The sequence below is a fragment of the Eulemur rufifrons genome, chromosome 8 (assembly GCF_041146395.1).
Source record: "Eulemur rufifrons isolate Redbay chromosome 8, OSU_ERuf_1, whole genome shotgun sequence".
Classification (NCBI taxonomy): Eukaryota; Metazoa; Chordata; class Mammalia; order Primates; family Lemuridae; genus Eulemur; species Eulemur rufifrons.
Window position 1 is genome coordinate 38,936,447 of NC_090990.1, and position 26,145 is coordinate 38,962,591.

At 47.1% G+C, this 26,145-nt stretch overlaps 1 protein-coding gene across 6 annotated transcripts; it reads right to left on the reverse strand.

Annotated features, from left to right (window-relative positions):
* Nucleotides 1-1,241: 1,241 nt before the first annotated feature.
* Nucleotides 1,242-24,513, reverse strand: ECHDC2 (enoyl-CoA hydratase domain containing 2). Of its 6 annotated transcripts, none has more exons than XM_069479982.1 (10): nt 24,299-24,513; nt 16,100-16,167; nt 15,944-16,031; nt 12,175-12,261; nt 11,311-11,400; nt 9,552-9,608; nt 9,179-9,366; nt 4,568-4,618; nt 2,736-2,783; nt 1,243-1,902 (listed from the first exon to the last, which is right to left on the reverse strand). In XM_069479982.1, the coding sequence occupies exons 1-10, from the start codon at nt 24,429-24,431 to the stop codon at nt 1,825-1,827; spliced, it is 888 nt and encodes a 295-aa protein (XP_069336083.1). In that variant the 5' UTR covers nt 24,432-24,513; the 3' UTR covers nt 1,243-1,824. The 6 variants fall into 6 exon arrangements, with proteins under 6 accessions (XP_069336086.1, XP_069336083.1, XP_069336082.1 ...); XM_069479981.1 differs by having other exon boundaries at nt 11,311-11,403; nt 24,299-24,512; XM_069479984.1 differs by lacking the exon at nt 24,299-24,513 and adding an exon at nt 16,280-16,666 and having other exon boundaries at nt 11,311-11,403.
* Nucleotides 24,514-26,145: the final 1,632 nt, after the last annotated feature.

Here is a 26,145-nt window from a genome sequence, read left to right on the forward strand (position 1 = left end):
ATATATTTTTACAACTTTATTGTTTGGCCCTTTTTCCTGCAACTTTACAAACTATCAGAAGCTTTTGTTTGTGGCCTCTGCAAAGCTGCTCTGAGGAATAGAGTATGAACTCGTTCCTTGCCTTATTGACTACTGATGCACATGTTTTATTTATTTTTAAGTTTAAGTTTTTCAAAAAACAAAAGTAAATTCCTATTTGATTATTAGCATAGCTTAGAACTAGATTTTTGTGCTTTTAGCTAGCTTGGTCCAGACTCTTAACCGAAGTACCATGTGCCATCTTTTGGAATCAAGGAGGGGGAAAAAAAAAAAACATTCTAAACTATTACTAGTGTCCTACTAGATAAGCAGGATTTGTAACCTATTTCCTTCAATAGTCCTTAAACTGCACTGTTTCCTCACACTCTTCTGCATGATTCTAGCAAGGGTGTCTTGAGTTTCCTGACCTGGGTTCCAGTACCTCGGAAAATTGTGTCATCAGATCCTAGCTTTTGCTAATGGGAAGATGTGTTGGGGCGGGGGAAATCACTGTGTTGAGGTCCAGGTCTATACTAGGCACCCTGTTTTCTTGTTCACAGTAATCATCAGGGGTAGGTACGTTTCATTTTCCTTACTTAACAGATGAGAAAAAGGAAGTTCAGTAAGGTTGTTGCTTTGTTGAGTAGTCCTAGCTGGTACGGTCTGTGCTGATTGTAAGGCCTTGGTTGGTTCTGTATTACTCTCCCATCCACGGTACAAGCATAACCTTGGGGCATATTTGTATTTAGCAGCAAGTCAACAATGTTATTCATATGTGTCCATGCTCATGATTTAGGGACTCTAGGCCAGGCCTAGGCTCGGGATGCTTAGCCAGAACTCAGATCCAGTTAGAGAATGATCACAAGGCCACAGCTTACAATGTAGCCTTGATAGAAGAGGAGAGATGGCTATTGAGACCAATAGGGATATGTATCAGCCCCCTCTTTGTTTTCTAAGGGCGTCATCCTCTGTTCACCTTTGCTCATGATGTTTGCATTAGGCAGCTGCTTTGCTTCACATGCCTATTAATCCTCAGGCTTCAATTCCATGTTACTTGCCCATTTCCTGATCCTCCCTTCTCTCCATCAAAGTTAATCGCACCCTTCTCAGTGCTTCTGAAGGCCATGAAAGATTTCCTGTCACCTTATAGTTTACATAGAATTTTCAGTGATGATTTCATTTAGTCCTCACAAGAATATTATAAGTTAACAATTAGAACACATTTATTGAACGTGAGTTTTTATTTTTTTAAAATATTCACAACATTTTCATTTTGCAGATGAGCAAGCTGAGGTTAAACAATTTGTCCAAGGTTACACAGCAAGTGACTGGCAGAGAGCCAGGGTCTGCTGTCTGACTGCTGACACGTGCTCACCCAATAACCAGGGTTTATTTATAATCTCTGTAGTCTAGAGGAAGAAACTACAGATTTCTCAAAATCTCTTGACATCTCTAGTGAGTGCCTGATAATTGAGAGACAAAGGGCCTGAGAGCCAATGATACAAAAATCCAGAGGGATCTATTTTAATCCTTAGTTTATCATTCAAGTAGGGAGAGAGACAGGCATTCTCCAAAGCAAATCCAACCTAGTGATTAGCCATAGTGAGGATGAGGAAGGTAGCAGTAAGTGGTATAGTCAGCACCCAGGTACCAGGCACTATGCCAGTCATTTCATATCCATCGTCGTCCTTGTGAAGAAACAGAAGCCCAAAGAGGTGGAATGGTGAGGGCAGTCCAGCTGCGGATTTCCTTTCTGGATCCTGCTCTTTAAGGCATCCATCTCCTGTGCTTAAGATTAAATGGGGGCTACTCGCCAACAAATCTTGGGGGCCGCTTCTCCCTGAAGGCTGCCATGCCCTCCAGCCGGTCCCGGGTTGGGATGTTCTATAACAAGGTACAGAATATTAATTTGGGGGGAACAGGGCTACAGGCCAGAAAAGAGTTCCTTAAGCTTGTTCAGTCCATGACAAGGCCAGGATCGAAGTGTTTCCATTGTTTCTGGACTTTGGTCTTGAGCCATACAAAAGCATAAGCAGTGGCTCCTTGGTTTCCTGGGGGGAGCAGGCCAGCCTCTGTAGGATCTGTATCCCATGGCCAGTAGCCTCTACTTGCACACTGCTTATGTGTTTCCAGAGGGCTCCCTACCTTCTGTCACAGTCTGATAATGAGGCTCCTCTGCAGAGAAGAAAGACTAGCCTTTGCAGCAAGAAATCTGGCTTTGAATCTGGGTATACAGCTGGTTCACACTAGGTTCTGCAAGCCCCAAGACCCCTTACTTAGGAGTGTTTCGGATATTTGTTAACCTGGAGACCAGCATTTTATTTACCCTGGAGTGAAGGACTGAATAGGTTAGTAGTCCCAGGCTTACAGCCCTTCCATTGAACACGCACAGCCTGCAGGCTGTAACTAAGCCTTGACATCCCAGCCCATCCTGGCCTCTACAGTGCTAGAAGCTGTTCCAGTACCTCTGCGCTGTCCTTTGATTCTCTGGGCACTAAGTGGGCCAGGATGTACCACCATTAGATGGTTGAGGAAATATTCCCAGAGATAAGCAGGGTGGCTCCCTTGGAACCATTCCAGGTTAACCAGGAGGTGGCATGCAGTCGTACTGTTAGGGTTCGGAGGAACCTTCTACATTGGTCCTGTACTATACAATGTCCCCTACCTCTGGCCCCGCCTCTGTTAACAAGCATGCACAGACTGGCAGCAGCACATACCTGGGCATAGCATATCCCTTCAATGGCCATCCCCGATGCAATATCCACCTGCAAGAAAGACATGCTCCCTGGATCAGCCTGACCATGTTGACAAACAGTGCTGGGAGAAATGGGGGCTGGAAGGACAATGAGGAGGGTCGACACAGCCTGCAGATTCAGACATGCTGTCAGAGCGGGGTGGGAGAGCAGGAGTCCACAGCCAGTGTTCCTTCCCGTCTGGCTGCTCGCCATGCTCCTGCCCCCTGGCAGTTAATTTGGCCAGCTGCTGCTGCCCTGAGGAAGAAGGGCCTGGGCCCTTATGACCTGGCCCCTGGCAATTTCTCCAGCTTCTAGGCCCAAGTGCTTGCTGTGACTAGCACTTGTAAGCACCATTCTAAGAGAAGTATCGGCCGGGCGCGGTGGCTCACGCCTGTAATCCTAGCACTCTGGGAGGCCGAGGCGGGTGGATCGCTCAAGGTCAGGAGTTCGAGACCAGCCTGAGCAATGAGCGAGACCTCGTCTCTACTAAAAATAGAAAGAAATTATCTGGCCAACTAAAATATATATAGAAAAAAAAAATTAGCCGGGCATGGTGGCGCATGCCTGTAGTCCCAGCTACTCAGGAGGCTGAGGCAGTAGGATTGCTTAAGCCCAGGAGTTTGAGGTTGCTGTGAGCTAGGCTGACGCCACGGCACTCACTCTAGCCTGGGCAACAAAGCGACACTCTTGTCTCAAAAAAAAAAAAAAAAAGAGAAGTACCATGTATATATGTGTGTAAACTCATTACTTTTCACAGCAAGGGTTATTATCCGTCATACGGCTGAGAAATGTGAGGCACAGAAAGGTGAAGCATTGACATTTTGGGCTGGATGGAAACACACACCCACCCACCCCAGAAAGGTGAAGTAATTTGTAAGAGTTCACAACAGAGTGTGGAAGAGCAGGTCTTGGAACCGAGTCCGTGCTCCTAACAGGCATGCAGTGTCTTCCCCTCGTCCCCTCAGTCAAGCTGCTCGCTTATACACTTCTGTTCTTTTGCTCAAACTGTTCCTTTTCTCTGGAATTCTTAGCCTTCCCACGGCCCAACTCTATTAGAATAAACACTCTTTAACCCAGCACTGTGCAATATGGTAGCCACTAACCACATGTGGCTACTGAGCATTTGAACTGTGATTAGCATGAAGGAAGAACTGAATGTTTTACTTGCTTTTAATTAAGTTTAAAACCCACATGGTGCTATCATAGGGACAGCACAGCTTTAACCTCTCTGAGGTGTCTGCTTAGTACCATTCACCTTTTATTAGTAATTTGTGTATTTTTGCCCTCTCCCTACCTTAGGAACAGTGACCATATTTAATTCATCTCTATGTCCCAGTTCCTTGCTCAGGTCTAGATTCAGTGTGTGATGAGTGAATTGATGGATAAGTTGATGTCCAGGGATAGATTAGCTACACACAAGGCATCACCCTGAGTCCTGCCCTCGAGGCCACATTACTGACGACCAGCACAAACCCCGCAACACTCACTCGGTGCCACGCAGACCTGGATTCTTCCTACTTGCTTTCCCTGTGACCTTGGGCAAGTCACTTACTTACCCTTTCTGAACCTCAATTTCCTCCTCTGTCCAAGGGGAAGGGGAAGAGGATAAAATGTAAACAATAAAATCATCTGGCCAGACTTCCCATTTTGGAGATGGGTAAATTGGGGTACAGAGAAAGAGGTCAGAATCTGTTAGAAGAGTCCAATTCTTGAGTTCTTTCTAACTGTGCTGTCAATCTGAGCCATAAAAAAACACTGTGTCTCAGCCATGAGTGACTTTAGTGGACCCAAGTCCCAACTCCAAACCCTCTCACCTCTATTCCTCGGTCAATGGCTACTTTGCCCAGCCGCACAGCGATGGGGGCCTAGGGAAAAGGAAAAGCTTGGTTGAGGAGGGGATCAATGCCAATAGAGATCTGAACTAAAGAGATGTACTCAGCTCTGTTGAGGGAAGAGTTTTAGACAAGGAGGCAGCGGTCTGGGTCTAGTTCCAGCTATTCTATCTGATGTGTCTCATTAATGTTAGTCTTCCTACCTCTTAGTTGAGGTTCCTTTTCTATAACAAAAGAAGCCACACTGATCCCTGACCCTCCCAATCCTAACCATCTGGGGTTCTTGTCATTCAGCCTGTCCTTCCACCATGTGCAACATACTACAGTTTACAAAATGCTTTCCTACCCACAGACTCACCTAATGGTGTTTCCGACCCTTCCAGGCTGGTGTTTTCACTAATCACCCATTTTACAGATGTGAAATTGAGGTGCAAGGAGGTGAAGCACTTGGCTGTGTTTATCCAGGGAGTCACTGGTGAGACTTGCATTTGGCTCCCGGCCACCTCTCCCATTGCTACTCCCTTCCTCTCTCCCCCTTATCTCAGTAAATGCCAGCCTTGACTATAAGCAGGTTTTACTCCAGCAGAGTTTTTACAAAAACAACAACAAAAAGTCAGGTTAGGAATTTGGGCTTTTGAGTCTCACAGATCTGGGTTGACATCCCAGGGGAGCATATTGACGTGTCCACATGGAAACAGCAGTGTCTTTGGTTTATTTATCACTGGTTTTACTTCGAGTAACCTGTGCCACAGCAGCCCTGGCACGCTAGGCAAGGAGTGCATCTATTTCCTAGATCATTCATACTGTATTATTTGAAGTGTTTACTATAGGACTATCAGACAATGATTTTTAAAGTGTTAGCATAGAATCCATAAATGAAAAAGCTAGCTACATAAAAATGAACTTCATATTGGAGGAAAATAAACACGAATAGAATAAAATAAAATGGAAGAAAAATATTTGCAACACTCAATGACAGATGAGTTTCCGTAATTTATAAAAAGTTGGTATAATTTTTTTTTTTTTATTTTTTTTTTCAATTTAATTTTACAGAATCAAAGAGTCTAACAGTATATCTTGTTAGATACAGTATGTCCTCATAATGTATACATTATTTCTTGTACAATGATATGAAATAATATGGGAAATATTCATGATAAATTATTAAGTGAACAGTGCAAGTTAAAAACAATAGTTTCATATTTTTTTCCCCACCCCCCCTTTCCCGAGTCAGCACCTTCAAGTGTTACCACTCCCCAAACGGTGCGCAATGCACTCATTGTGTAGGCATACCCCCATCCCCTCCCCCACCCCCCACCTCAGTCTGATGTCCAATTGATGTCATTCCCAGATTTGTGTTTAGGTGATGATCAGGGAAACCAATTTTCTGGTGAGTACATGTGATGCTTGAAAAGTTGGTATAATTTTTGAAAAACATTTACAAAAGGCACGTAAAAGTAGTACACAGGAAAAGAAACATAAGCGTGAAGGATGCCCTGCAGCTGCACTGAGAAAGGCAGATCAGACAGCGAGGCGCCAGGCCCCGCAGGAAAATGTTAGTAGTGCTCACTTGCTGAGATTGGGGAAACTGGTATTTGCATGTATTATTGATAGAGTAAATTGATATGCCTCAGGAAAGCAATTTGGCAAAAACTGGCAAAATGTTAGATACATGTGCTCTTTGCTGCAACTCCATGTAGGGATTTGTATGAAGTTATTCATTCCAGCCATTTCACAGTGGCAAAAAGATACAACATAAATGTTCATCATTAGGGTGCTGGTTAAATAATGATGACACATCTATACCCTGAATGCAAAAGTGTACAGTTGTTTAAAAGAATGACGTCAATTAGATATGTGCTGAAATGGAAAAATCTCCAAAAAATGTTAGGTGAACAAAGCAAGGTGCTATCTGGTATATACATTATGATTTCATTTGTGTAAAATGTGTTGGTATGACATGCTTTTGGGGAGAAGGGGGCCACTGGGTCTAGCTAGTATTATTATAATTTAGGTAACTATCCAGTAAAGAAACTGATTTTTCACTAAAGAAAGTTAAACTACATACATGGAGGCCAGGGGTAGTGACTCATGTCTATAATCTCAGCACTTTTGTAGGCCAAGGCAGGAGGATCGTTTGAGGCTAGGAGTTTGAGACCAGCCTGGGCAGCATAGTGAGACCCCATCTCTACAAAAAGAATTTAAAATTTGTTAGGTGTTAGTGGCATGCACTTGTAGTCCTAGCTACAGTCAGGAGGATGGCTTGAGCCCAGGAGTTCAAGGCTACAGTGAGCTGTGATCACGCCTCTGCTCTCCAGTCTGGGCAATAGAGTGAGACCCTGTCTCTAAAAAAGAAAAAGAAAACAAACAAATCCATTATTCAAAGGATAATATGTATTTACTATTTAAGGGTGAAATCTGAGTGTTAAGATGCAGACCTTGAGGATATCGACAGATTTTTTTCTGGGCTGAGTAAACTTTGGAACTGTGACTCCCTAGCCAGAGTGGTTTGTCCACTAGGTGGCAGCCGTCTGCCACCATAACTGGCACACCCATATGGGAGCCCTCTTTATTCTGAGTACCTAGTAACACAGCTGGATTGTTGCAGGCTTGTTTTTCATTTGCACCAGAAGGTCTCATCTGTGGAAGTGGTACTAGCTGGTAGACTGGTGTTTGGAGTACAAAACTACTATCACTGAAAATACTGGTAATCATATTAGTATAGTACTGTTATTTCAGTATATTTGGAAATCTGAATAATCCTGTGATTGTCATTTAGTTTACGCAAAAAGACAAACCCTACACAGTCTAGAGGTCTAGCTGTGGAAGCTGCAGTCAGCCTCTCCCTTAAGTGACTCAGAGTTCTGTATTAGTTTGGAGACTTTTTGACCAACTGTAGTAGAAACCTGACAGCGTTAAAATTGTCCAGGCAATGGCATCAGACTCTCCATTTATGTATAAGACTTAAAAAAAAAAAAAAAAGCTTTCTGTTAAACCAAAGCATTTGGTTTAGATTATCAATTTAAAAAAAGTTATGGACCCTGACTCCCAAATTAAAGAAGATCTCAGTTATAAGAGATAGGATTATTTAGGGACAGGGAAGGATTTTTTTCAAAATTACTTATTTTCATGGTTAATTCAAATACTATCTGTTAATATTAAAATGATGTACGGTTAACATGTTGTATAGGCTTATATTTTAACTTTGTTTTGTAACATGTTTGTAAATTTTTTGTATTGTAAGTACATTAAATATTTAGCTTCACAGTTTAAAATTTTTTATTCATATTTTGCACTGTAACAAAATAAAATACCAGTTTTTTTATTGCATTCTGTTTTGTGCAAAATAAATGCTGAAATACCAGTGTTGTCTGTTTTTGATGCTGCCGTCACTTTTTGTGACCTTGATGAGCAGATCACTGAACCTTTCTGGGTCTGTTTGCTTACAAATGGTGACTATTGCACTCACTTTTTGTGACCTCGATGAGCAGGTCACTGAACCTCTCTGGGTCTGTTGGCTCACAAATGGTGACTGTTGCAGTCACTTTTTTGACTTTCCTGACCAAGTCACTCACTGAACCTTTCTGAGTCTGTTTTCTCACAAATGGTGACAATTAACTAGATTGTTCTAATGATAGAGACACTGTAATAAAAGTAGCTAGTAGCATTGTGTCCGACAGGTGAGAGCTACTCAGAATAGGCTAAGTCAAGATTTATTGTAAATTAGTTAAACCTAGCTCCATTGCAGCTGCTTTTATATATCTTGATGGAAACTTGAGATCTCCTGCCCCTAACCCCTTCTACCTTGCGCCCCCAAAGAGTTGTAAGAAGCCAGCAGAACCTCTCAGGGCCTGGAGACCACAGCCAGCCAGATCCTTCCTTTCCCTGCTGAAGTCTTTGGGCCCTGCAGCTGGTAGGATTGCTCCTGGGCAGGGCCTAATAAGCCCACTCTCTAGCGAGCAGTACTAAACTTTTTAGGGATTATGCTCCAAAGCTATTTGAGGATTTTTAAAAAATTAGTGAGTCTTAACACATGTCTTGCATGATGTATTTAAAGAATTTCTACACCAGGCAGTATGGTAGGAAAGGAAAGATGGGCTAAGTTCTGTATCCATCTTAGAATCTTGCTTTTTCAGTCTTTGGGACACTGTAAGGCTGTGCCGTAATACAGTAGCCAGGAGCCACATGTGGCTGTTAGCATTTGAAATATGGCTAGTAGTGTGACTATGAGGAACCAAATTTTTTGTTTTATCTAATTTGAATTTAACTGCATTTGGTTAGTGGCTGCCATTAACGGACAGCACCAATGCAGAGCATTTCTGTCATCTCTTAAAGGTCTATTGGATGGTGTTAATTTGAGGGCTTTCACACCCATTTGATTCCAGTCCTTTGGAATTCAATTTTCATTTTAATTTAAAATTAAAATTTGATTGTTGCTTACTGGATGGCTGAATAGATGAAAAACTCCAAAAAGGGTTAATTTTTTGTCTTTGGGCAAATGGATGTGCAACCCCAAGGAATACCCTGCACCCCAAAACACCCTGCCTCCCCCATAGCACAGGCCTGCCCTCCTGTGCGGGGCTGTCACCATACCTGGGGCAGGATCTCTCGGGCCAGTTCTCGTGCCCGGTGGTAGGCAGCATCGCCCTCCTCGTTCTGGGCCACAGCATGATTCACCAGCCCCAGCGAGTGGGCCTGCTCTCCACTCAGTCTTCGGCCCGTGAAGATGAGCTCTTTTGCTAGGGCCACTCCCAGGCAGCGGGGCAGCCTCTGAGTCCCTCCTGCCAGGTGGAGGGGTCAGGGTGATAAATCGGTGTGGGAAGTGGGAGTCCAGAGAAGGCCCAGCCTGGGAGTCAGCCACGACTTCTCAGAGAAGCAAAGGGAGTTAGGATGGGAGGGGAGGACCCTGGTTAGAGGGGAATTGGGCAGGTGGAAGAGGGTGGGTAGATGCTGTAGGTGAGGTTACCTGCCCCTGGGAGGAGCCCTCGAGTGGTCTCAATCAGTCCCATGACTGCAGAGGAAGCTGCTCAAACAGAACAGAGTGAAGCCCGTGCCCACCCACCCCCTCCTCCAGTGCTAATCCCTGGGGAGAAGAGACACCTGTCTCTGGTCTGCTCTCCCCTCTGGCCAATTCCCCCATGGTCTGGCCACAGCCGGGCCCCTCTAGACTCTGCCTTTGGAAGAGCCCTAGCCTGGAAGTCAGGAGGCCCAGGCAGCCCTGATTCCACCATGCCCTTTGATGGAGTTGTGTGTCACCAGCAAGTCTCACCCTTCCTGAACTTCAAAGATGGGAAAAAAAAATGGCCCTTTTCTGCCTGCTTCAGAGAGCTGCTAAGGATTACGTGAGTAATGGTGCTTGGAACCAGGAAGGGGCTCCTAGAAGGTGCCTGATAAGCTATTTGTTGGTTAATAGAGTCTGAGCTCTGCCCTGTCCTAGAGTGTCAGTGACTCCTGCTCCTACCATGGTTATCCCTCCCAGCTTTGTTGTAGCCTGAAGTGTCCCTGACTTCCAGTACACGTCCAACTGAGTTCTACTTCCTTTGAGAAGCTGGCCTTGACTGACCACCTCCCACACCACATGCCTCTCCCTTCTGAATTCCTCACCCAGCCCAGGCCATGTTAACTGTGCAATGTCATGCTTATGAAAGGTTTTACATTCACTCTCTCAGTCCTCATGGAGACCCTGCCAGGTAGTTGCCTGAACATGGGCAGGTGAGAAGTTGGAGCTAGGACCAACCTGGTATTTTGGTGCCTGGCCACCTGGTCAATTCCTTCTCTTTGACCTGCATTGTGTGGTTAGAAGTGACCTTCATGCCTGGAGTTACACATTTTAAATGTCCCTCCTGGGTTGGCAGGAGACAGCAGTTGGGGGTAAGAGAGGTATCATGGTGGCGCTCAGACTCCGTCTAGCTGTCTCCAAGAAGGACGCTCCTAACCACCAAGGCAGTCACCTTAAAAAGCGATCAGTCATCTTCATCCCCTCTACTCCTCAAACAAAGCTCGATTGCTCAGAACAAGTAATGTGATTAGCTCAGCCAGTGAGAGACTGTCCCTGTGGCTCACCTTTGTTCAAAACATGGTAAATTAATCTGACTCGGACAGAACTGGAAGGTTGGACATTGATCTTTGTCCTCCTTGGCTTTCGTTCTCTGTATTCTTTTTTTTTTTTTTTTTTTGAGACAGAGTCTCACTCTGTTGCCCAGGCTAGAGTGAGTGCCGTGGCGTCAGCCTAGCTCACAGCAACCTCAAACTCCTGAGCTCAAGCGATCCTACTGTCTCAGCCTCCCGAGTAGCTGGGACTACAGGCATGCGCCACCATGCCCGGCTAATTTTTTCTATATATATTTTTAGCTGTCTATATAATTTCTTTCTATTTTTAGTAGAGATGGGGGTCTCACTCTTGCTCAGGCTGGTCTTGAACTCCTGAGCTCAAACGATCCGCCCACCTCGGCCTCCCAGAGTGCTAGGATTACAGGCGTGAGCCACCGCGCCCGGCCTCGTTCTCTGTATTCTTTTTGCTGTCAGCAGTTGCTCTGAGGTTGGTAGAATCATTCCCAAAAAGAGGGAAGCAGCTTCTGCCTGAGTTCCCTGTGTCCCCTACCCTGCCTCAGTTTTGCTCTTGGTTGAAAGGCCAAGTGCAGTGACTGACTTGGCAGAAGCCCAGACTTACCCTGTTTCACTCACCCTCCCGTCCTCATCCCCCCACAGCACTCCCTGCCCAATACCTGCCACTCGGAGGTCACAGGCCAGGGCAAGCTCCAGGCCTCCGCCCAAGGCAAACCCATCCATAGCTGCAATGGTGGGAGCGGGGAAGGCTGCTGTGGAGAGGAGGGAGGGCTCAGCCTGCAAGGCCCTGCAGGCAGGACCAGGACAAGGCTCAAGGTTGAGGAGGGGCAAGCTGGTCCCAGGTTTGGGGACCTCACCTGGTACCTCAGCCAGGTTATCTTAGATTGAAGTCAGTTTTCCCATCAGGGAAAGTTCTGGGATCAGCTGGGGAACAAGAATGGGGAGATGGGCTGGGTGATCCCTGCTCAGGCCCACTCTCCTGCTGGCCTTCCTGGGACCTGCCTTTCTGTGTGTCAAGCCCAGTGCCGGGAACACAGAACTGAATCAGACGTGGCCCCTGTCCCCATGGAGCTCAGTCTAATGGGGAGGGCAAACGTGTAATCAGGCAATGATTTCAGTGCTCTGACAAAAGGAAGCTTGGAGGGTGTGTCAGGAAGGCTTCCTGGAGAAGGTAATGGAGGCCTTGAAGGATGAGTAAAAGTCTAGGTACTTGAGAAGGGGTATTCCAGGCAAAGGGAACAGCAATTGCCAAAACCTGAAAGCATGCTTGGTGAAACCTGGCTCCTCTACAATGGCCAGGTTGAGCCCTGAGGGCACAGTGCAGCACAAAGGCTGAAGGGCCAGAGTTCACCCTGTAGGGCAGATACCCTCTGAACCCTGTCCCGGCTTGTACATTTCCTTGTACCCATCCCCCTGGGACAGTCATCTGTCTTCCCACAGAGCTCAAAACAGAAAGCACTCTGCTTAGAGGATGGGGGGGTGGACTGGCATCAGACTCCCTCCTCCAAGCCCCAGACCCTCACCGATGTCATCCATCAGGCCTCGGAGTCGCTGGACAAAGACCCCCACCTCCGCCTCACTCATCTGTTCCCGCTCCTTTAGGTCTGCACCTGCAGATGGCAAGGGGTTGGTGCCAGCCCTTGGGAAAATGGCCTGTTACAGAATCCCAGGTAGTTAAAGGATGCAGCAGAGAGGAAGGAGAAACACCAGGAAACCCAGTCAACGAAGGGGGTGAGGGAAGAGGAGTGTCAAACAAGGGAAGGTACAACAGCAGCAAAAAGGTAAACTGGACTTCATCAAAATGAAAAATTTTGTGCATCAAAGGGCACTATCAAGAGAGTGAAAAGACAACCCACAGAATGGAAGAAAATATTTATAAATCATATATCTGATAAAGGATTAAGATCTAGAATATATAAATAACTCCTACAACTCAACAACAAGAACAACCTGATTCAAAAATGGGTGAAGGACTTCAATAGACATTTCCCTAGAGAAGACAGACAGATGAGCAATAAACACATGAAAAGTTGCTCAACACCATTAGTCATTAGGGAAATGCAACCCAAAACCACAATGAGATACTGCCCCAAGTCCATTAGGATGGCCATTATTTAAAACAAACAAACAACAGAACAAAAAGTGTTGGCAGGGACGTGGACACACTGGAACCCTGCGGGCATTGGTGGGAATGCAAAACGATTCAGCTGCTATGGAAAACAGTTTGCTGGTTCCTCAAAAAATTAAGCAGTTACCATACAATTTCAGTCCTAAGTATATACGCAAAAGGGTAGAAAGCAGGGACTCAACACATAGCGTCATCCCTCTGTATTTGCAGGGTTTTGGTTCTAGGACCCTGCAGATAACAAAACCTGCCGACGCTCAGTCCCTTATACAAAATGGCACAGTGTTTGAATATGACCTATACACATCCTCCTGTATCAGTTAAATCCTCTCTAGATTACTTATAATACCTAATACGGGCCGGGCGCGGTGGCTCACGCCTGTAATCCTAGCACTCTGGGAGGCCGAGGTGGGCGGATCGTTTGAGCTCAGGAGTTCGAGACCAGCCTGAGCAAGAGCGAGACCCCACCTCTACTAAAAATAGAAAGAAATTATATGGACAGCTAAAAATATATATAGAAAAAATTAGCCGGGCATGGTGGCGCATGCCTGTAGTCCCAGCTACTCGGGAGGCTGAGACAGGAGGATCCCTTGAGCTCAGGAGTTTGAGGTTGCTGTGAGCTAGGCTGACGCCACGGCACTCACTCTAGCCTGGGCAACAGAGGGAGACTCTGTCTCAAAAAAAAAAAAAAAAAAAAAAATACCTAATACAATGTAAAGCTACATAAATAATTGTTATACTGTTTTTATTTGTACTATTTTTATTTTTATTTATTTATTTCTAATATTTTCAATCTGCAGTTGGTTGACTCCGTGAATGCAGAACCCGCTGATACTGAGGGCTGACTGTATTTGCACACCAGTGTTCTTAGGGACATTATTCACAGTGGCCAAAAGGTGAAAACAACCCAAGTGCCTATCAACAGAATAGGTAAAGAAAACATGGTATATATACAGTAGAATATTATTCAACCATAAAAAACAACAGAGTTCTAACACTTGCTACAACATGGATGAACCTTGAGGACATTATGCTAAATGAAATAAGCCAGACACAAAAAACACAAATATTATATGATTACAATTATATGAGGTATCTAGAATAGGCAAATATATAGAGACAGAAAGTAAAATAGAAGTTACCAGGGCCTGGAGGATACAGGGGAATTAATTATTGATTATTGATTAATGGGTTGGATTTGTTTGGAATGATAAAAAAATTTTGCGAATGGGTACTGGTGATGGTTGTACCATGTTGTGAATGTACTGAATGCCACTCTGAATTTTACACTTAAAAATGGCTAAAATGGGACAGGCATGTTAGCTCATGCCTGTAATCCTAGCACTTTGGGAGGCCAAGGTGGGAGGATTGCTTGAGGCCAGAAATTCGAGACTACCCTGGGCAACATAGCAAGACCCCATCTCTACAAAGAATTAAAACATTATCTGGGAGTGGTGGCATGGGCCTGTAGTCCCAGCTACTTGGGAGGCTCAGGCAGGAGGATCACTTCAGGCCAGGAGTTCAAGGTTGCAATGAGGTAAAATTGTACCACTGCACTCTAGCCCAGGCAGCAGAGTGAAACCCTGTCTCTCTCTCTCTCTCTCATAAATGGTTAAAATGGTAAATTTTGTATTATTTATATTTTATCATAATTTTTAAGTTATAAAAGGCAAGGTCATCGGGGTCCAAGGAGGTTGAGGGGTCAAGAGGACTGAGAAATGAGCATAGGATATAGTGGCATGGCAGTGGGCAAGAGCGCTGGTGAGAACAGTGACTTTGGTGGGGCCATCAAAGGCCAGATGGCAGGTGCTGAGCAGGAGTAGGGGGTGAATATAGACTCTTCAAGTCCTGAACTGTAGGAAGTCAGAGCTGGGAGAGCCCTTGGCAGTCTCGGATCAGTCCAGCCTCTCAGTGACTGAGGGGGAAACGAGGGCCCAGAGAGGCAGGAACTAGCACAGGATTCAGAGCTAGTCAGGGCAGATCAGGCCTCCTGCAGCGCCCCCTTCCTTCTCTCTTAGCTGGAATAGTGAGGAGTGGAGCTAAGGGGGGTGGGGTGGGGAGGAATGACATGACCTTGATAGAGGAGGTTAGAGACAGAGCCAAAGGAAGTGGCCAGGGTACGATAAAGACCACAGCCAGGACAGCTCTTGCCTATCAGTGCAGACCCCAAGCTGGGCACCCTGACGGCTCAAACCTAAGGGCTGAGCCAAATCCCCTTGCAATCCCCTTGCAATCCCCTGGGAGCCATGCTCCTCCCATCCCATCCCTTCACAGCCTCTTGCTGTGTGACACAGCAAGTGTGTGGCCCCTGTTGGCCCCTGCCCAGCCACACTCCCAGAATCTGTTCTCAGGTCAGCTCTGCTCTCAATTGACCTCCTCTTGTTTTAGGCCTGGGGCGTGTTTCTTCCCTCATCTTTGAAATGGTGCTTGCCCTGCTGGGAGGACCAAATGACACAGGGACAGTTGGTGGCAGGGACTGAGATCCTATGGGTGGGCAAAGGGGCACAGAGTCCCATCTTGGCCGCTGACCTTGTGAGCATCTTTGGACTGTTTCCTCAATGAAGGGTCAGAACAAAGCATGTAGCAAAACTGAGACTTGGGGTCAGAGAGGCCAAGTTGAGACTAAATTCTTTTTTTTTTTTTTTTTTTTTTGAGACAGAGTCTTGCTCTGTTGCCCGGGCTAAAGTGCCATGGTATCAGCTTAGCTCACAGCAACCTCAAACTCCTGGGCTCATGCAATCCTCCTGCCTCAGCCTCCCGAGTAGCTGGGACTACAGGCATGTGCCACCATGCCCAGCTAATTTTTCTATATATATTTTTAGCTGTCCATATAATTTCTTTCTATTTTTAGTAGAGATGGGGTCTCGCTCTTGCTCCGGCTGGTCTCGAACTCCTGAGCTCAAACAATCCTCCCACCTCGACTTTCCAGAGTGCTAGGATTACAGGTGTGAGCCACCGCGCCCTGCTGAGACTAAATTCTATTCTACCTCTTTCAGGTGTGTGACACCCTAGGCAAGGAATCTTTCCTCTCTTGAGTCTTTGAGTTCATATCTGTGAAATGGAAATAATGAGTTCTACGCTGGAGCTGATCTAAGGCTTCCCCCCAGCCCTGCAGGCTGGTGGGAGCCCTGCAAAGCCCCTGGATGGGGACAGGGGAGGGGACCCACCTGCACAGAACACACCCTTCACTCCACTTCTGAAGATCAGGACACGCACTTGCCGTTCCTCCCGCAGCCGGGCCAGAGCATCCAGCAGCTACAGAGGACACCCCGTCAGATACTCCCAGCCCATTCCCCAGCCCACCCTGGTGCCCTTTTTCTTACCTCGCTGACCAAGACGTTCCCCAAGGCATTGCGGGCACGAGGTCTGTTCATCAGAATCTCAGAGATTCCTGCAGGGGACAAAGCAGCCTTGGGTAAGCCAACTGGCCCTGCCCACTCCTGCCTGCGTTCTGGGCAGCCTCTGCCCTAGAAGACCAGCGTGACTTGGGGCAAGTCACATACCTGGGCCTCACCTCTCCCAACCCTAAAATGGAGAGAGTAAACCTTGCTCTTTCTGCCTCACAGGGGAAGTTGAAGGGCGTGTGAACTGTGGAGCAAAACGGGGGAGGAACAAGAATGACTGCCACAGTAGTCCTTGCCTGCTTCTGCCACCAGTACACACACAGACCCAGACACACACATGCACACCTTCACGTTCACAGTTCCCTCCAGATTATTCGTACCTTCACAGCCAAACTTCTTCCTGTAGAGTTTAAAGAGTTATAAGGCAAATACCCTTGTAGCCACCATCCAAATCAAGAAATAGAACAGTGCTCGCCACCTCAGAAGCCCCACCATGTGCCCTGACTCAATCATAGCTCCCTCCTTCCCCTCCCAAAATAACGCTTTTCTTTTTTGTTTTCTGTTTTTAAAGATGGGGTCTTGCTATATTGCTTAGGCTGAACTTGAACTTCTAGGCATAAGTGATCCTCACGCCTTGGTCTCCGGAGTAGCTGGGACTCCAGACTTTTTGACTTTTATAGTAATCATGTCCATGTATTTCTTTATAATTTTATTACTCAAGTGTGCATCCCTAGACATCATAGTTTAAACTTGCCTGTTTTAAAAATCTTAATGTGTCTTTTAAAAGCCTATTAAAGTCCCCAGATTCTCCTTCTAGCCCTGTCTTTCCCTCAAAGGCTATCTGACTAGGAACCTGGGTGTTTGACCTGTAGGATTTCCCAAAATCTGGAATTTGCTAATTGCACAATCATGGGCACTAATTGATATGTTCCTCTGTCACAAGCAATGAGCAACTAAACAACAGAGGCTTGATCACAATCATGTTCTTTCCTCTTTGGCAACACAGTAGCCTTTGCCCTATGCATGTGATGTTCTTTTCACCAGCAACAGCCAAGCTTCTTAAAAGAGTTCTCAGGCCGGGCGAGGTGGCTCATGCCTGTAATCCTATCACTCTGCTCTGGGAGGCTGAGGCAGGAGGATTGTTTGAGCTCAGGAGTTCGAGACCAGCCTGAGCAAGAGCAAGACCCCGTCTCAACTAAAAAAATAGGAAGAAATTAGCTGGACAACTAAAAATATATAGAAAAAATTAGCCAGGCATGGTGACACGTGCCTGTAGTCCCAGCTACTTGGGAGGCTGAGGCAGGAGAATCTCTTGAGCCCAGGAGTTTGAGGTTGCTGTGAGCTAGACTGATGCCACAGCACTCGAGCCCGGGCAACACTGTGAGACTGTCTCAAAAAAAAATAAAAGAGTTCTCTATACTGATTTGGCCACTTTCTTACCTTCCATTCACTTAAACCCTCTCCAATCTAGGTTACCGCTATCACTCAGCAGAAACTGTTCTCACCCAAGTGACCAGTGTAGCCACATCACCAGTCAAGGGACATGTTTCCATCCTTGTCTCAACCTCTCAGCAGCAGAAACCTCTGCTGACAGTACACACACTCCTTCTTGAACATTTTCTGCTTTGGTTTTTTAAAAGAATATTTATTTATTTATTTTTAAATAGACAATTTTTTTAGAGCAGTTTTAGGTTCACAGCAAAATTGAGTGGATGGTATAGTACAAAGAGTCAGGCCGGGCGAGGTGGCTCACGCTTGTAATCTTGGCACTCTGGGAGGCCAAGGTGGGACAATCGCTTGAGGTCAGGAGTTTGAGACCAGCCTGAACAAGAGTGAGACCCCCTCGCTACTAAAAATAGAAAAAATTAGCCGGGCATGGTGGAACATGCCTGTAGTCCCAGCTACTCGGGAGGCTGAGGCAGGAGGATTGCTTGAGCCCAGGAGTTTGAGGTTGCTGTGAGCTAGGCTGAAGCCACGGCACTCTATCCCGGGCGACAGTGTGAGACTCTGTCTCAAAAAAAAAAAAGAAAAGAAAGTATAGTACAAAGAGTTCTCATGTACTGCCCTCTCTCCCCTGCCCCACACAGGCCCAGCCACTTCTACTATCCACAGCCCCCATCAGAGAGGTAATTTGTTACAACTGACGAATCTGCACTGACACATCATCATCGCCCAAATCCATAGTTTACATTAGGGTTCATGGTGTATATTCTGTGGGTTTGGACAGTGTCTGCCTTGGCTTTGGGGGCCCCACATTTCTCCCACCTCTCAGGTGATACCTCTACGCTCCTTTATTAGGTTCTCTTCTACCCAGTTTGTAATCACTGAAGTTCCTTAAGGGCCAGTCAGGTTCTCTGTATTCATTTGTACATTTATATATTTATTTATTTATTTATTTTTTTTTGAGACAGAGTCTCGCTCTGTTGCCCGGGCTAGAGTGAGTGCCGTGGAGTCAGCCTAGCTCACAGCAACCTCAAACTCCTGAGCTCAAGGGATCCTCCTGTCTCAGCCTCCCGAGTAGCTGGGACTACAGGCATGCGCCACCATGCCCGGCTAATTTTTTCTATATATATTTTTAGCTGTCCATATAATTTCTTTCTATTTTTAGTAGAGATGGGGTCTCACTCTTGCTCAGGCTGGTCTCGAACTCCTGAGCTCAAACGATCCGCCCACCTCGGCCTCCCAGAGTGCTAGGATTACAGGCGTGAGCCACCGCGCCCGGCCCATTTATATATTTAACATGTGCTGGCCTCTGTCCCAGACACTCTGATTCTAGACACGAGGGCAGACTCAGCCCTTGTCCCCATAGAATTTACAGTCAAGCAGAGAAGGCAGACATTAAATATTTGTGATGAGGATTTGGAAAATAGAGGACAAGCAGGTAAGGGGATGTACTGGGCAGAGGGGAACCCCAGGGTACATCAGTGATGACTTCCTGGACGACGAAGTGACCTTAAAGCTGAGAGCTGACAGAAGAATAGGAATTGGCCTGGCAAGAAGTTTAAGTGTGCATGTGAGTGTGCACACGAGTGCATGCATGTGAGTGCATGTGCACCTGTATGTGTGCATGTGCGTGCAAGTGTGCATGCGTGTGCATATTGTGTGTGTGCGTGTGTGCGTGTTGGCAGTGTGCGGGGAAGGCAGGCAGTCCAGGAGAGAAGCCCACTGCAGGCGGAGGGAGCAGCGCAGCTGAGAGCCCAGGTGTGGAACTGCAGGGTACCTTCCAGAACAGAAGAGATCAGGCGGAGGGGAGGCACTGTGAGGTGAGGTGGGAGAGTCAGGAGGGGCCTGCGCTTGCTGATCTGGCCCTTCCCCTCAGAGAACCCTCCATGCCTCCCACACACTTGCCTCCTGTACACCCAGGACTGCCTCGTGTACCCGGCCAGCCCAGGGCACTCCTCTGCACCTCAGGCGTGAATATCCAAATGCTCACTTGATATCTTGACTAACATGTCCAAAAATGATCAATCTTTCTCCTGCAGGGGATAAGGCAGCCTTGGGTAAGCCAACTGGCTCCAGTGGTGCGTGAACGACCTTACTATCAACCAGAAGTTGGTCCTGTAGCCTCATGCTTCCTCACCCACAAAATGCACTCAGTCACCGAGGCCTCTCAAATAGATCTCAGATCTCTCAGCTCGTACCCTTCCTTGCAGCCGTTTACCTGGTACAGGCTCTTTCCTGTTTCTTGGATCACCCAGCTGTCCTCAGTCTTGTTCCCTCCCCCGACATACACATTCATTTGCCCATTTGGGTCAGAGTCATCTTTTCAAACCCAAATCTTTTCCCCCACTCCTTTCCTCAAAATGAAGTCCAATTCCTTAATACTACGCACAACCCCCCCCCCGCCCCGCAATCTGGCCCTTGCACCCCACTCTGCCCTCAACTCACTCCCAAACCCCACCATCTGGGCCAGGTGTGGGGAAGAGAGGCGGGCTCTGGGAAGGGCTCGAACACTCCTATCATCCCCCTGAGGCTGTTTCTACAATGTCAGGGATGGACTAGAGTGTGTCCCAGTCCTGTGGCCTTCATCCTTGGTTATCTCCCAGGGTCCTCAGCTTTGTCTGTGGAGCAAGCAGTGTTTATTAAGTTGGCATTCTCAGTGTGCGTTGATCTGAGACACAGAAAAGGGCCAATGAAAGCTTCAGGGCTATCAAGGGACAGGGTTTTCAGCCAGGAATTACAAAACTATGGTTCGGGCCAGAGAACTGTAACATGCAGGCAAGCTGGGCTTCCTTAGCCTCCCCAGAAACCCACAAAGAGCTCCTAAAGCCCAGCAGGTCTGGAGGCTCTACCCAGGAGCTCAGATGGCCCAAAGGTCCTTTCCAGTTCTGATGCTCCAGCAGAGAAAGTGGCCCAACCTTGGGGAAGGGAAACTATGGCGGATACAGAGAAATCACATCAGAGGAGTCGAGGAACCTGAGTCCCACAGACTTCAGAGTAGTCTAGATCCAAGGTCAGTGTGGCAAAAAGGGCCAGGCATGGTGGCTTAAGCCTATAATCCCAGCACTTTGGAGGCTGAGGCAGGAGGATTGCTTGAGGCCAAGAGTTCGAGACCAGCTTGGGCAATATAGTGAGACCCTATCTCTACAGAAAAATTTTGTTAGTTAGCTGGGCATGGTAGTGCATGCCTGTAGTCTCAGCTACTCAGGAGGCTGAGGTGGGAGGATCACTTGAGCCCAGGAGTTGGAGGTTGCAGTGAGCTATGATGCCACTACTGCACTCTAGCCCAGGCAACAGAGCAAAACCCTGTCTAAAAAATAAATAAATAAATAAATAAAAGCTTATAGAACAAGGATATAAAGAAAGAAAATATTTTTGTGCAGGCGCACAATGTGTTTTAAGCTAAGTGTTATCACAAAAGAGGCAAAAAGTTAAAAATTACAAAGTAAAAAAGTTATAGTAAGCTCAGGTTAACTTATTGAAGAAAGAAAAATATTTTTTATAAGTTTAGTGTAACAATGTAGCTTAGGTGTACAGTGTTTATAAAGTCTACAGTAGTGAACAGTAATGTCCTGGGCCTTCACATTCACTCACCGCTCACTCATAAACTCACCCAGAGCTTCCAGTTCTACAAGCTTCATTCACAGTAAGTACTCTATTACAAGAGTACCACTTTTTATCTTTTATACCATATATTTACTGCACCCACCCTATGTTTAGATAGGTTTAGATATACAAATACTTACCATTGTGTTGTACTTGCCTACAGTACACAATATAGTAACATGCTGTGCAGGTTTGTAGCCTAGGAGCAATAGGCTGTACTGTTAGGTAGACAGTGCGGGATTCTGGGCCTCCTAGGGATGAAACTGGCTGCTGTTGCCCCCATCTTGGTCCTGCCCAACCCTGATTCTCCATACCTGGGGGAGGAGGGAGTACCCTATGAATCTGCCAAACGGAACTTGGTGTGCCAGCTGCAAAAGAACGCAGAGGACTCTAGCCCACAGGCCAAGCTGCATGGGTACCATAAAGTCCAGAAAGTGACCTAGAACCCACATGTGTAGTTAAGGCTCAGGTCATGTGACTCCCAACTGTCTAATCAAAGTGGTTCCATGGTGCCCTCTGAACCACAAGGGAGGTCCCTATCCAGACACTATAAAATAGAACGCAGACCATAGCCAACCTCTCTCTCTTTGCCCTTCCTTTTGCCTGCCCTGCTGTGACAGTGGGTCCAGTTGTCATCTATGGCATATGTACCATGTTCTGTAAACCTGTATCGCTCTTGCCCTATACTCCTATCTTTCTCTCCTCAATAAACCTCAGTTTCGTGCTTGCCTAACTTTGGTGTGTCTGGTCATTCTTCGGCCAAGAGTGCACCAAGAACCAATGGTTTCAGACTGAAAGCTGACAGTACCATATAGCCTAGGTGTGTAGTAGCCTGCACCATCTAGGTTTGTGTAAGCACACTCAGTGATGTTCACACAAGAACATAATGACGCATTTTTCAGAACGTAGCCCCGGCGATGCCCGACTGTACAAGAAATAAGGGCAGCTAAAGAACAGGGGAGAGAGGTTAACCAGCCCATCTCACTCTCAAGGACAATAGGTAAAATGTGACAATGCTCTAGCTCTAGGGCTGTCAGCCCCAGTGGAAGGCATGTTAGTGGCTTCTAACATGAACATCGAATGACCCAGCTCACTTTCAGTGAGGGTTCTCCTGTGTGTGACCTCTTCCCCGTGCCTCCTCCACTATTTCACCTAGGTTTCCTTCTCCTGTCACTGACTTTCTCCCTCATATATGCCCTCTGGCAGGGACAGAGGCTTCATCTGCTGATCCTTGTCATTCATTCTGGATAAAATGATTCCCAATATTTCCAGTGAGCCCAAAGGTCTATGATCCATAATGATTTTTTATTTACAGATATACAAGTTTATGTTTTGGGTCACTGAATTATCAGAAGAGTCAGTGATGACCTAACAGTTGAGAACAGGCTTTGAAACCAGACCTGGTTCAAATTGCTTAATGCTCTGTGCCTCAATTGTTTAATCTGTAAAGTGGGGAGAATAATCATCGCTATCAAGGTAAGCACTGTTGGCAATTTGGCAGTACTAAGCATAAGAGTATGGGGTATTCTCTAGGGTCCAGCAATTCCACCTGGTCAGGGAAATGCTCACCAGGCAATGTAGTGGGACACTGGTGGCCTCTCTGTGTCCATTGAAAGTGGTGGGTGCACACTAGGAATATATGAACTAAAATAAAATCTTAAGGCTTCCCTGTCCCCCCGCAACTGACTGAATGGACCCACTCCTGGCCAAGGGGATACCCTAAAACTGAATTGCCTATCATGAGGAGGTAAGTTAGACATGCGTCATCATGCCCCCCTCCCTTCTTGGAGATATCCTTTGTAACTCATTGACAGGCTTAAGGCTACACAAGACAAACCTGCAGGTCCTTAATTTACATAACAAATATATGCTGGCAGTAGCTGGTCTTTGATTAACTGACCTCTTGATCTTAAAACATTCCAAGCCTTTAGACAAAAACTCATTTTTAACCAATTACAAGTCAAAGAATCTTTAAACCCACCTGTAACCTGTAAGCCGCCACCCCCGCCCCTTCGAGATGGCCCACCTTTTCTGGCCAAACCAATGTATGCCTTCCGTGTATTGATTTACGACTTTACCTGTAATCCCCGTCTCCCTGAAATGTATAAAACCAAACTGTAACCCAACCACAGAGAGTCCACTTGGGCACGGCCCCAGGTCATGGTCCTCAAATTTGACTCAGAACAAATCTCTTTAAATTAGTTTACAGTTTGGCTTCTTTTCCATTGACAAATAGTATGCAACAGCAGAAAGCAAGGAACTAGAAACTAGACTTACAAGGCAAAGCACCTCTTCAAAATTTAGTGTCCAGCGGATAAAAGGAAGAAATACAATGAAACGTACAGTACAATGCCAACTGTGTTAATTAAAACTCGGACACGAACAATGCTACATCAAACGCAGGGGGAAGCGCATGCGATGGCGGGGAAAGCAAAGACACGAGAAGGGCCTTGCCCGTCGGTTAAGGGCGGCGCACTGAGGAGTGTGCGGTCAGCGCCAGCCAACGCACTTCAAGTCCAACGCGGCAACACAGCGCGCAGTCAGAGCAGCTATCTGTCAGTGATCCCTGAACTTTCCCCTCGGTACTACACTTGAATCTTAGTCAAAAGGGCGAAAAGCCTAGAATTTCAACACACAGGGACGCAACAGTGTCCCCTCCCGGCCCTCCCTCCGCCCGCGGCAGAGCGGGATTGGCTCGGCCGCCTCCGCCCCCCGAACCTTGCCAGGATTCTCGGCGGGGGAGGGGAACCGGGCACTTTAACGCTCCTGACCCAGGGATACCGGTGCCAACACCTACCCCTGCGCGACTCCACTCCCCTTCCGCCCAGCCAGAGGCCGCCAAAGAGGGGCTGAGGACACTGAGATTGACAACGAGTCTCACCCCAGCTGGAGTCGGGCCTCCAGTAAGGTGGTCACCCACCTCTCGGGGTTTGGGCTGCTTGGGAGCCTAGATTGGGAGACAGGCGATTTGGGCGCGAATCCTCAAACGCGCTGGGCGACCTGCCTTCCCCACTGGCCTCGGTCTTCCCGCGCGCAATGGGCGCGTCAGCCATCGCTCGGGCCCTCGGCCCGGTCTTGGCCCGGCCAGGTCCCAGCCGCTTCCTGGGCGCGCCCGGGGAACCGCGCATTTACCTTGGTCCGGACCCGCCAGGGCGCGCACTTGGATCTCAGGGCTTCCAGCCGCCCCGTCGGAGGCGCAACCGCGGGCCCGAAAGGGCCTCCAGGGGCGCGGGAGGCGCAGGGCGCGGGGGACGACGCGCAGCATCGGGGCGCAGGCTGGGAAGGTGCAGCTCCGGCCCTCCACTGCCTCGGCTCCCGCTGAAAGCTCGCCGTTCTGGCTGGGGCGAGGCCTGCGCCAATTGCTCCACCTATGGGCCAGGGGCCTACGCCGCTGTCAGCACCTCCTGGGGACGGGGAGACTTGGGTGGGGGGAAGCCCAGCTCCTCCCAGAGATTTGGGGTAAGACTGTCAACCTCTCTAACCGTCAAGTGTTCTCATCTGTAAAAGGAGGATGATAAAGGTGTGAGCACCATTGCTTAGACATACGCTCAATAAATGTCATTTCTTTTAAAAATGTCATTTCATTCGTCCCTCAGACATTGTCTACATTCACTAACTTCACTGCTTCACCTCCCATTTGCATCTCAAATGTAATGGAAGGTGAGGAAGTGAGGCAGTGAAGGTAGTGCGTCACCTGCCACTAATTTTAACACTCGTCCCAGTTTAATGCTCAATAAATCAGCTCACAAAAAATTGGCTAGCTTCTGCCTCCCATTGTCCATCCAAACTGCCTTGGCAGAGGTCAGCAGTGGCCTTGCTTAGCTCATTCAGGGTGGACCAATAAAGAATGTTCAGTGCACACTCCCCCTGCCCCCCAACCTCCTCCCCTCCACTTGCTGAGAATCCCAAAGCCACTAACATTCCTGGCCTCCAACCCATGACTGCACTGTTAGGAGATCTAGAAATAAAATTCCCTCTTTAGAGTCACTGGTGTTTGGTGTCTCTTTGTTATGGTAATTAATATACAGTGTAGAGGACATTTCGGGTCATATGTGGCCCGGACCTGGGAATGTTTTCTTGTTGTTTTGTTCCGAAAACATGCCTGTAGGCTTGCACGCGAGCCAGGGCGCCCTGACCCTGCAAACAGGAGGGGCTAGAGAGTTCAGAATGCAAACATCAGCTCTCCAGAGACAAAACAAGGAATAGGACTTGCTGAGTACAGACAGTGTGGGAACAGGGAAATTGTGGTGGGACAGTTGCCAAACAGGCTGTTAAAAATAAAGACGCTGCAGCAGGAAGGCACTGCAGTCTTGTACCGTCGTTGTGTGTGTGTGTCTCTTTGTCTCTGTGTTCATTCCTCGTTCCTGCATAACGGGCCACGACATACAGCCCCTTTGATAGAAATAGTATCCCTGTTGTATTGAGCCCTGGGAAAACACACAGCCAGGGAGATTTGGGTTGCAAGTAAAGGAAAGCTACATAAGCTGGTTTAAGTCAAAAATGTTTGTTGTAATGTCACAATGAGCAACACAGGCAGTGGAATTGTCTTAGTTTGGGCTGGTATAGCAAATCTACCATAGACTAAGTGGTTTGTTTGTTTGTTGATTGATTGATTGAGACTGGGTCTCCCTCTGTTGCCCAGGCTGGAGTGCAGTGGCTTCATCATAGCTTACTACAACCTCAAACAACAGACATTTATTTCTCACAGTTCTGAAGGCTGGAAAGTCTCAGATCAAGGCGCTGGCAGATCCAGTGCCTGGTGAGGGCACTCTTCCCGGTTTGCAGGCCACCTTCTGGTATCCTTACATGGCAGAGAGTAGAGAGAACTAAGACCAAACTCTTGTGTCTCTTCTTCTAAGGGCACTAATCCCATTTTTGAGGGCTCCACCTTCATGACCTAATTGCCTCCTGAAGGCCACATCTCCTAATTTTATCACATCGGGGTATGAAAATTTATTATACAAATTGGGTCACATTTG

What these genes read in the sequence shown, in the direction of transcription:
- ECHDC2 (XM_069479981.1), bottom strand. Translation starts at nt 24,431, where the DNA reads ATGCTGCGCGTCGTCCCCCGCGCCCTGCGCCTCCCGCGCCCCTGGAGG. An exon ending in AGGCCTGATGGATGACATCG is followed by an intron (nt 11,404 to 12,174) that starts GTGAGGGTCTGG and finishes TCCTCTCCACAG; the next exon opens with CAGCCTTCCCCGCTCCCACC. An exon ending in AAGGGATATGCTATGCCCAG is followed by an intron (nt 1,903 to 2,735) that starts GTATGTGCTGCT and finishes ACCTTGTTATAG; the next exon opens with AACATCCCAACCCGGGACCG.